Source organism: Ovis aries, chromosome 2 (assembly GCF_016772045.2).
Source record: "Ovis aries strain OAR_USU_Benz2616 breed Rambouillet chromosome 2, ARS-UI_Ramb_v3.0, whole genome shotgun sequence".
Lineage (NCBI taxonomy): Eukaryota > Metazoa > Chordata > Mammalia > Artiodactyla > Bovidae > Ovis > Ovis aries.
In genome coordinates this window covers 1,892,762-1,903,628 of record NC_056055.1, presented here as the reverse complement: position 1 = coordinate 1,903,628, position 10,867 = coordinate 1,892,762, and the positions used below count along the sequence as shown (strand labels likewise).

At 56.8% G+C, this 10,867-nt stretch overlaps 1 protein-coding gene and 1 long non-coding RNA gene across 11 annotated transcripts in view; one reads left to right on the top strand and one right to left on the bottom strand.

Annotated features, from left to right (window-relative positions):
• Positions 1-1,051: 1,051 nt before the first annotated feature.
• TRAPPC12 (trafficking protein particle complex subunit 12) overlaps positions 1,052-10,867 on the bottom strand; it is a 37,903-nt gene continuing 28,087 nt past the window's right edge. For all 10 annotated transcript variants that reach the window (XM_042242765.2, XM_027964036.3, XM_027964037.3 and 7 more), the window contains 6 exons: positions 7,820-7,892; positions 7,083-7,156; positions 5,396-5,494; positions 3,612-3,712; positions 2,940-3,027; positions 1,052-2,829 (listed from right to left, as the gene is read on the bottom strand). In XM_042242765.2, coding sequence (XP_042098699.1) covers positions 2,587-2,829; positions 2,940-3,027; positions 3,612-3,712; positions 5,396-5,494; positions 7,083-7,156; positions 7,820-7,892 — 678 coding nt within the window. In that variant the 3' untranslated portion in view covers positions 1,052-2,586. The remainder of the gene's footprint in view (positions 2,830-2,939; positions 3,028-3,611; positions 3,713-5,395; positions 5,495-7,082; positions 7,157-7,819; positions 7,893-10,867) is intronic.
• On the top strand, positions 2,964-9,817 carry LOC121818572 (uncharacterized). The gene is made up of 2 exons (XR_009599499.1): positions 2,964-3,077; positions 3,179-9,817. It is a non-coding gene; the product is annotated as an uncharacterized LOC121818572 (long non-coding RNA).

Genomic DNA, 10,867 nt, shown 5'->3' with positions numbered 1-10,867 from the left:
CGGTTCTGACTGTTGCTTCTTGACCTGCATACAGGTTTTTCAAGAGGCAGGTCAGGTGGTTTGGTATTCCTGTCTCTTGAAGAATTTCCCACAGTTTGTTGTGATCCACACAAAGGCTTTAGTGTAGTCGATGAAGCAGATGTCTTCCTGGAACTCTCTTGTTTTGATGATCCACTTTGATGTTGGCTATTTGATCTCTAGTTCCTCTGCCTTTTCTAAATCCAGCTTGAACATCTGGACTGTTGAAGCCTGGCTTGGAGAATTTTGAGCATTACTTTACTAGCATGTGAGATGAGTGCAATCGTGCGGTAGTTTGAGCATTCTTTGGCATTGCCTTTCTTTGGGACTGTTTCCAGTCCTGTGGCCACTGCTGAGTTTTCCAAATTTGCTGGCTATTGAGTGCAGCACTTTCACAGCATCATCTTTTAGGGTCTGAAATAGCTCCACTGGAATTCCATTACCTCCACTAGCTTTGTTCATAGTGTTGCTTTCTAAGTCCCACTTGACTTCGCATTCCAGGATGTCTGGCTCTAGGTGAGTGATCACACCATTGTGATTATCTGGGTCATGAAGATTTTTGTGCACAGTTCTTCTGTGTTTTCTTGCCACCTCTTCTTAGTATCTTCTGCTTCTGTTAGGTCCATCCCAATTCTGTCCTTTATTGTGCCCATCTTTGCGTGAAATGTTCCCTTGGTATCTTTAAGTTTCTTGAAGAGATCGCTAATCTTTCCCATTAAAGATTCGCAATCAGCAACATATCTATTTCATTTTGAACATGAACGGCATTTCAGAGCACACACATCCCTAACCCTGACACCTGGAGGCGTGGGCACGCCCACACTCACGCATACTTGGGTCTCCCTGGTAGCCACTGTGTGCACTCCTCCGCTATGGGGCATGGCACTTTCACTACCTTCTTTAAATCACTGCTTATTTTTTAAAGGCAAAACATTCACCAGTTTCGGTGACTTTTCCCCACTGGTTATAACACACACACACACACACACATTATGTAGAAACATAAGCATAAAAGGGAAAATAGAAACTGTAGTTTAACATCAAGTATTGGTCTTCAGCCTTTTCTATTAACATATGTGTCATGTAAACACACATTTGAGGACTTTTCCAGGTCATTAACTTTTTAAACGACATGGTCTTGTGTGAACGCCCTCCAGGAATGCGTGGTGATGAATGGAAACACCCTATTATCACAATTTCTGACTCTGTTGCCAGTTTATTTTCCATAAATGCTCCATGGTTTTTCTGCTCACACACGTGTGAGCGTGTGTTCCCACAAGGCTCCCTGACAGCTGCGGGGGGTGAGCAGCGCAGCCCCCAGGGGTGCGGGTGTCTCAGCTCGGGTGATGAGCCCCGCAGACAACAGTTTCAGCAACAGATGCTGACCTGTTGTGGCCTGGGGGCTGGGGGCTGGGGCTGCAGGGTGGTCCCTGGGCCTCGCTCCTTGCCGGGTCCTCTCCTGTGCGTCCCTGGGCGCCGACCCTTGGGACTCCATCCCACCTGGACACCTCCTTGGAGGCCCATCTCTGCAGAGAGCCATGCTGGGGTTTGGGGAGATTCCGGGGGAGCAGCTTTTGGGGTGCTTCCTGGGTGTGTGATGTGCAGTTGAGGCCTGGATCTGGGATCGGGGAGCACGGGGTGTGGGTCTCCCCTGGGCTGGGACCCCCCCATCCCGGAAGGCAGGCTAACAGTACTCGATGCGTTTGGTATAGAAACTTAAAGGAAAACAGGGTGTAAAGCAGGTAGATCCCAAGGGTGAGCCCAGAGGCTGCGGACGCTCTGGGTGGGGGTGGAGGTCCCCTCCCTGCCTGAGCCGGAGGCGCCCCTCACTCTCTCTGGAGGTGTAGGCCCGGTCCTTCTGGTGGCCTCTCCTGTCTCTCCTATTTCACAGGGTAACTAATCTGTTTCAACAACTGCTGAGACCGTCTGCCCAGGAGATGCTGCATTTGTGTGTTTACCATGGAAATAACTAGAAATACAACTTGGCTCTGCTTCATGCAATACACATTTATATCAGAATCTTAAGTGAACTCTGTTTTAAAACGTACTAGCAGAGCTCGGTAACTTAAAGGGCCCCTGCCAGGGTTCTTGAATCAGGTGCGTTAGACACTGTAACGGCAGGAGTGATGGTGTAAGTACGGAAGCAGACAGCGACCCCCAGAGCTGAGAGCAGTGACCCCTGTCCTGGCCCCACTGCACATGTAGACCTCTGTCCTCGCCCCCGCCCCTGTGCTGGAAACGCGCAGGACGAAGAATGGATTCGCTCCCCTGGCACCAGACTCCTCCGAGGGGCTCAGCAGAGGCTGGAAAAGGCCCCAGGGAGCAGCGTGGAGCTGCAGCTCTGGGGCAGGGGAACGGGCCCTCTCCCCTGATCTACGAATCTCTAGAACGCTCTGGCTCGGGCGAGAACTGTGTGTGTTACGCGGTCAGCTCTCCCCTGAGGCTGCTAGGAGAGAGGCCCCGGGTGCCCCCGGCCCCTGTGCGTGCGCACCCCGTGTCTGCAGCCTGCCTGATGGAGGAGGCAGTGGGCAGACGCCGGGCGGGAGGGCCGGGGTGTGCGCGGGGGCGCTAGGCCAGCTTGAGGCACTGCGTGTTGAAGCAGTCGCCCTCCGTGCCGGCCACGGCCTCCAGCAGGGCCTGCTTCTTCTGCAGGCTGCGCGACGACTCCAGCTCGTACATGGTGGTCAGGTTGAAGAGCACGCTCTCGTGCAGGCGCTGCCGCGGGTCCCGCCGGGCCATGGCCTCCAGCTGCCGCAGCGAGTCCTTGAGGCGGCCCAGGTACAGCAGGCACACAGCCGCGTTGTTGCTGGCCTGGGGGGTGGGGCAGGCGTGGGAGGGCGTGTGCGGGCGGCCCAGGGCCCCCCAGCCCTGGAGGGTGCCTGACACCAGTGGACGCGCCACCTCTGCCCGGGGCATCTTACCACTGCATTCGACGGGTCCACCCTCAGGATCTCCGTGAAGAACCTGTGCGCTTCGGTGAAGTTATTCTGACCGAGGTGAAGGAAAGCTCTGCAAATAAGCGACACGGGAAGGATGATCCAGAAGTCGGATGCAGGCGGGTGTGTGGCGGGGACACTGAGGGGGCAGCTCCAGGAAGTGCAACTTCGTGGGGAGGGCGTGGGGAATGCAGTCTGTAATAACGCCTTATCTTTGTGGGCAGACAGACCATGACTAGACTAGTCATCCTGATCAGTGCGAAAGAGAGAGAAACATCAGGTCACTATGCTGTGTAACAGGAACGGATGGTGTTTCAGGTCAGTGACACTCCAAACAAACTCACAGAGAAAGGTTCCATCTGTGGCTACCGGGGGAGGAGGGCAGGGGCTGGATGAAGGCGGGCCGAAGCTACAAAGCTCCGCGTGAACAGGCGCTCAGCACCGCGAATGCCATCAACACCGCTGCGTGTTGCGTGTGACGTTGGGTGCGTCCCGTCTTTAATTTTGTGTCTGTATGAGATGACGAGTGCTCTCTGTTCTGTGGGCATCACCTCACAACGCATGGAAATCAGGTTGTCCCTGTTCACACCGTGAACCTGCACTATGCTGCTACTTACATCTCAGTAAAGCTGGAAACCACAGAGCAGCAATACACACCTGTTCATCAAAACCATGACTGTGCCCTGTAGCCCATCCAGTCTCTGTGTTACTTTCTCTACGTCTTGAAAGTACTTTTCAGCTGTTTTTATGTCTCCAATCTGCTTTGACAAAATGAAGTAGTCAATTCAGGTGACAAACGTTAAATCCACACCCACACAGACAGCTCCCCAACGCCAGGTGAGGATGCTGCAGACACGATTAGACAGCAGGCACGGCAGAACTCTGGAGCCACTTGCTGTCATTTTCCATTAAAAAACAAAAAGCAAAGGCCATTTAGGACAGAGCAGGATGACAACATCTGTCCACATGTCAGAAAGTGAGTGATTAAATTATATAAAAAGGCAATTAAAAATGCAATATAATAAAAAGTACTGTGATATGTCTAGTAAGCAAATAAACAAACCCATACTAGTTATTTGAAGAAAAAACATGAGCTAATAAGTGGAAGAACTAATCAAGGAAGAGAAACCGTAAGAAAACAGAATTATAGCTATGACAGGAGAAATGACCTCAGGTAAGATGACGCCGAAGTGATTATGAGAGAGGACTGCTTCACAGAACTCTAAGCAAATGCATGTGAGCACGTGGAGCAGACATGCGGTCTTTATTTTGGCACTCTAAGTGAAGAAAGCTGAGCGCTGCAGAACTGATACTTTTGAACTGTGGTGTTGGAGAAGACTCTTGAGAGTCCCTTGGACTGCAAGGAGGTCCAACCAGTCCATTCTAAAGGAGATCAACCCTGGGTGTTCATCGGAAGGAATGATGTTGAAGCTGAAACTCCAGTACTTTGGCCACCTCATGCGAAGAGTTGACTCACTGGAAAAGACTCTGATGCTGGGAGGGATTAGGGGCAGGAGGAGAAGGGAACGACAGAGGATGAGATGGCTGGATGGCATCACAGACTCGATGGCTGTGAGTCTGAGTGAACTCCGGGAGTTGGTGATGGACAGGGAGGCCTGGTGTGCTGCGATTCATGGGGTCGCAAAGAGTCGGACACGACTGAATGACTGAACTGAACTGAACTTGCCAAAATTGATCCCGGAAACAGAAAAGAAACCTCTCCCACACATGGAACACTAAAGCTGTTAATAAGTTGTCCCACAAACCCCAGGAGTGTGGCTCAGGCCTCTTTGAGTCAGGTATTCACATCTTCCAGCAACAGATAATTCTACAATTATCTGAGAACAGAGAGAGAAAGAGCAAGCTACTTCTATGAAGACAGAAAACAGATACTAAGTGCTGCCGAGAACAGTGGGTACACACACACACGCACACACGCACGCACACACATGCACGCGCACACATATGTACACGCACACGCGTGCACAAACCCAGACCAACGGCAGCTGCAAAGAGCTGGGCCCGCCCCCGGCGCGCAGCCCTGCGTGTGTCGGTGGAAACTAAGGATGACTGGGCTCCCACACCTGCTTCTCCCTCCTTCCCGGGGACGAGGGCGCGCGGGGCCCTGGGGGGTCTGGGGCGGGAGAGGAGCCCACGGTGGCAGGCTCCTCGCGCCAACACACTTCTACTGCAACAGGGCGATGCCTCAGTCACCCGTCTCTGTGCTGCCTGATGGAAATCTGCGTACATTCACGTGTAGCAACTGGCCTCCCCATCACATCGAAGCTGGAGGCTTGATACTCAGTACAGTCAAACCAGGACCAAAAAAGAACCCGCCTTCTGACAGCAACAGACGTCTGACTTGACACCCTTCCTGCGCTTTCTCAGACCTACAGGACTCGCGCTGAGGTGCAGCCCCCTGACCCCCCAGCCCCTCGCACCTGCAGGAAGATGCGGCCGATGCAGCTCAGCACCTGCGGCTCCTGCTCTGGGTGGAACTGGACGACCGCACGGTACGCGTCCACGGCCAGCACGTAGTCCTGCGGGAACACTTGAGAGTCAGGAGATCCCGCTCCATGCGCATGGAACACACAGACCTCGTGAGAGGGGACACAGCACCTGCCAGGAGCGGGGCGGACGGCCCAGCGGGCCTGGCTCTGGGGTCTGGGCGTGGCCCTGGTCCCCAGAGCCCTCCTCTCCTGGGGTCTGGCTGTGCGCTTGGCCTGGGGGTCTTTCTCCTTCCATCCACTGAGCAGCAACTAGCATTTCACCTGGACCAACTTTTTCCTGCTTCTGTCAGGCCCTGGGGCCCAAGCTCGGATGGCAGGCGGCCTGTCCTGTCTGTGGACGCTGTCCGGGGCTCGTGCCAACAGCTCGCTATCTCTTCACGGGTGCGGTCGCAGACCACAGGCCTCCACGGTCTGTCAAACCCCTGAAGGTACTTCTCTCTCTACTTGCCTCCATCTTCGTCCTCACGCAGACCGGGACTGCAGTCGCTAGTTTGCTGACTGGGGCGTTAGATGACCGGGGACGCTCCACAGGAAAACCAGGCGCAGACCCGCCAGCCCGGCACCTTTGAGTGAAGCTCATCTGAATGAACTGGACCCCTGGTGCCTGTGGGGAGCCGGCCACACCCGCTGCCCATGCCCCACGCGTGTAAGTGCCTGTGTCCATGAGAGTGTGCAGTGGGCGAGGGCCTTCTCCTGGGGGTGCGGTGGCCCCGGGCCCCTCAGTCTTGGACGGGAGCCCTGGGGCGGCTGCAGCGCTGGGCTCAGGCGTGCTCCCAGGAGACCAGCCGCCCGTGACCCAGAGCCCGGCCCAGAACTGCTGTCGGCCGGAGGCCGTTCCTAGAGACAGCCCCCTGCTGGGTGAGGACACGCTGCCCCTTCAGGGACATCAGCTGCACTGAGCTCTCCAGGGAGAGTGCCGTCCACTCTGGTCGGGCAGCCGCGGCCTGATGGTGCCGTGAGCGGCCAGCGCACAGGGCTGGGCAGGGTAGGGTGACCCGTCTCGGGGCTGGGGGACGTCTAGGCCGTGACTCGGGCCGCTCTGCCTGACGGCGTTCCGGGCGGACGTTCGGGGCTGAGGCATACGGATGGACGGCTCATCACCGAAAAGGTAAGCGACTGTCAGGTCACCCGGCAGAACTGATGCCAGGGCCCACTGCCCCCCACCCGCGAGGCTGGCTCGGCACCACGGCCTCACGCTGCTGTCTAAATGGGCTTGCCCGAGGTGGCAGCCGGATGCACGTGTGCCGAGGCTGTGACCGCAAGATGCTTTACTCCTTTTTAACTCAAGAACACAAAAGACTCATCTAAAATTTCACATTAAACCGCATTTGTAGTACAGGCACTTCTGAAGCGCCGTGTTGGTTCTGTGCTGGGTTCCGAGAGCACGGATGGCAGGCGGAGTCAGAGCAAGGGGACCCCCTTGGCGAGCACAGGGTCGGGAACCCAGGGAGCACAGAGCGCGAGGACTTCAGGAGCCCCGTTCAGACCCGAGTCTGCGGGGCTTAGTAGAAACTGAAGCACGTGGACCCCAGGTGTGCCGCTGGCCCCTCTGCTGCAGGCCACATGGGGGCTCTCCCCCTCCGAGGGCCTGGGGCTCCCCACCTCTGGGAAATGGTACCTTCATGAGCAGCAGGCAGTTGGCCATGGAGCACGTCACCCGGCCCAGGCGGGACCGCCACAGCTGCACGGAGGCTGCAAGAGAGGAGGGGTGAGCGCCCGGGGACGCGGCCAGCAGCCCAGCCACAGACGGATGGAGCCCCCACGTCTGTGGCCCTGCCCTGGCCACGGCTTCCTGTGCCGCTTGGCACACTCCTTGGGCTGTGCTCTCGACGGCCGCCCAGCTTCAGGGGGACAGAGCCTGACTGGACCAGGAGACGAGCCCGTCGTGTAGCAGGGCCGCCCCGGAGGGTTGTGGACAGGAGGGGCTCCCCGCTATAGGGCTGTGGGCAGTCACACGTGGGTGTCGGCACCGCAGCTCTGGTGACAGCAGCCTGCCTGCCCGAGGCCTGGGTGTCCCACCCGCTTACGTGGAAGCATCGGTTCCTAACCCAGCTGCCTCGCCGGGCTCTGAGGGCTGGCGGGGGAGGAGACGTGGGGTGGGAGGGCGGAGAGGCTGGGGCAGGCCAGGCCCCGGGAGGAGCCGCAGGGGGGGAGGGGGAGAGCCAGGCCCCGGGAGGACCCTCCTCCTGCTTCCGGGACCAAGGAGCAGCTCTGAGGTAAGAACCTCCTAGAAAGGATGCTCGTTCCGGGAGGAAAGCAGCGAGGAGACGCACGTGGGAGAGGGCGAGTGAGGCGGATGGAGGCTGCGACCCGGAGCAGGCGGGGCCGCCTGCCTGGGACGCGGGCGGCACTGACCTTGCCTGTTCTCCTGCGCGATGCTGCACGTGGCCCCGTCCTCCGCCAGGCCCTGCTCCAGGTTGGCCAGGATCTGCGGGACACGCAAGGACAGGAGTGAGTCTGCCTCTGGGCGCTCTGCTGAGATGCTCCAGGAGCAGCAGGTTTCTCTGCCGAGGAGGGTTTCCCGGGGACACGAGTCAAGCGTCGCCGCTCGGCACGCACAGGGCGGACGGCAGAGAGAGCGGTGGCCCTCTGGCTCGAGGAGGGTTAGGGCTGACGATGCCCGCAGAGCGCCCGAGGAGCCCGACACGCGGAGCGTGCGCCCGCTCTGTCTGGGAAGCTCCAGGTACGGGACAGAAGAGGACGATTTTTCACTCCTGTGAAAGCATCAGTCTCGCTCCTCCAGGGCGTCTGGGCCGCGCGGCCCTTTGTTAATCTATCGCTTAAGTTCTGAGCATCTGTTACTTTGTTTTTCCTGTTTGGCTAATGGCCCTGAGTCACTTCTTTTGTGACTGTTCCCCTGAAAGAAAGGAAGCTGCTGCCCCGGTGATCTGGGCAAAGGATGGATTCTCATGGCGGGCAGAATGAGGAGAACAAAGCTGTTAGCAGTGAATGCTGTCTGCTGGGGAGAAAAGTAAAGCCGTGTTAACAGGAGACAGGCGGAGGGCTCCTGGCTCTGTGACGACGCGCTTCAGGCACGTGCTCTGCAGAGACACCCTCGCTCTGCGGCTCACCCTGCCCTCCACACTGCCCTCCGTGGCTCACCCCAGAGGGGAAGCTCGCCGCCAGCAAAGCAGCTGCTCCAGGCTCTCCCTGGCCTCGTCCCTGTGCCCAGGATGGGCCACTGGGCCTCCTCGCCCTCAAGGGTCTGCGCTTCACGCCAGGAGGAGGACGACGTGCCGTGAACACAAAGGCCTGTCCCACCGTGACTGCTCGGGACACACCTGTGTTTTAAAAGTGTAACAGCTGCAAAGACGAGCTAGTTGGTCCAAACCAGGCCACATTTTCCAGCTACTTATCAGCTGTCTCCTGACCAGGAACAGCAGTCTTGATGGCCCACTGAGTGGGGACTGCCGGGAGCCAGCATGGGGAATCCCGCCCGTGGCAAAGGTCATGAGGAAGGGGGCCTGACAAACGTAAAGGCGGGATCAGGCCTCAGGGGTCCCCCGGACTTTCTCGAGCATCTACCCCCAAAACCAGAGTCTGCCTGCCTTCCTGCGTTCTGCTTTCCACCTACTCTTCTGATGTTTAAGGGGGGCTGTCCCCCACCGCCTTCCTCTGAAAGGAGTTAACTTGGAGCTCCAGGTAATAAGTCTCCTGGGCGGAACAAGAGTGTTTCAGTCCAAAACCTCTCCGACGGCTCTCTAGCCTGCCTGACAAGTTTGTCCGGCCTCTTACAATCACACGTAATTGTTCACAGCCTCCCAACCGTGAGAGGCACGAGATGTTTTGAACTTTCCAAATACAGAGTCTTTTGAGAAGTTATAAATTATTAGTGTAGTATTAGTGGGTTGTTAGAAATATACCGGTGGAGGGTTTCATTGTTGAGCCAATATTTGCTGCTAAGTCTCCAGATCCCTTGCCCCTTATATACATTAATTGATGTAACTGGCATATGGGAAAAATAAGTAGTGACCTTTGATATTAATCACGTTAGACCTTAAGCTAGTAAATTCTTTTCTTGACTATAACCCACTGCACCTTTGCCCTGTCAGGAATGCAACTTTATCTGGTGCCTTCGGAGGGTGGCACCTGGTTTAAGAAAAATCACCCTTGGAAAAAATAAGTTTTCTGGTTGACTGACTGTTATCAGAAAGAAAAGGTCATAAAATGTTAGCAGGCCCCCTGGCCAGAAGATGATGTAAAACCACCGAAGACCTTTGTATGCATGCATAAAGAGTGCCTGGTCTCGATAAAGGTCAGGCCTGTTGACCCCGCATGATTTTGTATTATCCATTGATCTCTATGTATTTAAAGCTTTCCTGAAAAACAAAGAGTTGGACCAGTTCCTGGAAAGACTGGTTTCCCCATGTTGTCTCTTTTCTCCCTCTCCTTTTCAGGCTGAATTCCCATCTGGAACACAGAGGCTTGCCGTGTCTACTAATTTTGCCTGGGCTTCTAAGACCTGAACGGGGAGGCGCTTTGCGTCTCCACTCCTTCGGGAGACCGGGAAGGCGCCTGTGGCCTCACGTAGACGGTGCAAGTCTCTTGTCTCGAGGCTTTATCGGCTTCTTGTGTGAACCAAGGGATACATCCTCTTTTCCCTACTATTTTCTCCACTACATTATTCCCTAATCTCTCTGTATATCTCTGAATAATTATCAAATCACCGACGCCGGCCCCGCTTCAAATTCCCTGGTTCCACTGGGGCTGGACCCTGGCAGGGGACAGTTACAAAGCAAGGCTGGAGGCGCCGAGGAAGGGGAGCAGGGGCCTGGCTCTCCCAGCCCAAGGGCCGTGCAGGCTCTGGTGGGCCCGCCAGGCGCAGTAACGGGTATGGGTTGGAGGCTGTGAGCCTCTGCCTCCCAGAACCACCCAGGCAGGCTGCACCCAGCGTGCTCAGCCTGGGAGGTGCTGGTGGGGGGGCAGGTCAGCCCCACCCCAGCTCCAGGCCAGAGCACACAGCTCCCAAAGCAGCTGCAGTGCCGAAGTAACAGTGGCTCTGAAAAGTGAAGATGCTGCCTGGAGGTGAGGTGGGAGGACTCAGGAGAACATGTGGGTTTGGGAGATGGTCCTCCACCCTGCGGGCGGGGCTGGCGTGACCAGAGCTGAGAGGCTGCACGGAACCTGACCACCTCACCCCTGCCCAGGGTCCAGCTCATCCTGGGCTGGTCCTGGGTGGGACAGGCACCCTCAGCACCACGGACAGCAGCGGAGGGAAGCCCAGGGCCCAGGAGGCTGGCGCTTGTCGGTTCTGTCCAGGAGAAAAAGGTCAGCCTCTCCCGGGCTGCGGGTGGGGATGGTCTAAGGACTGGGTTTATGTATGAAGTGTCCAGTCCTCAGACCCCTGGGCGCTGGCCCTGACGACTCACTAATGACCCACTGAGTCCACAGAGGGGCTTAGAT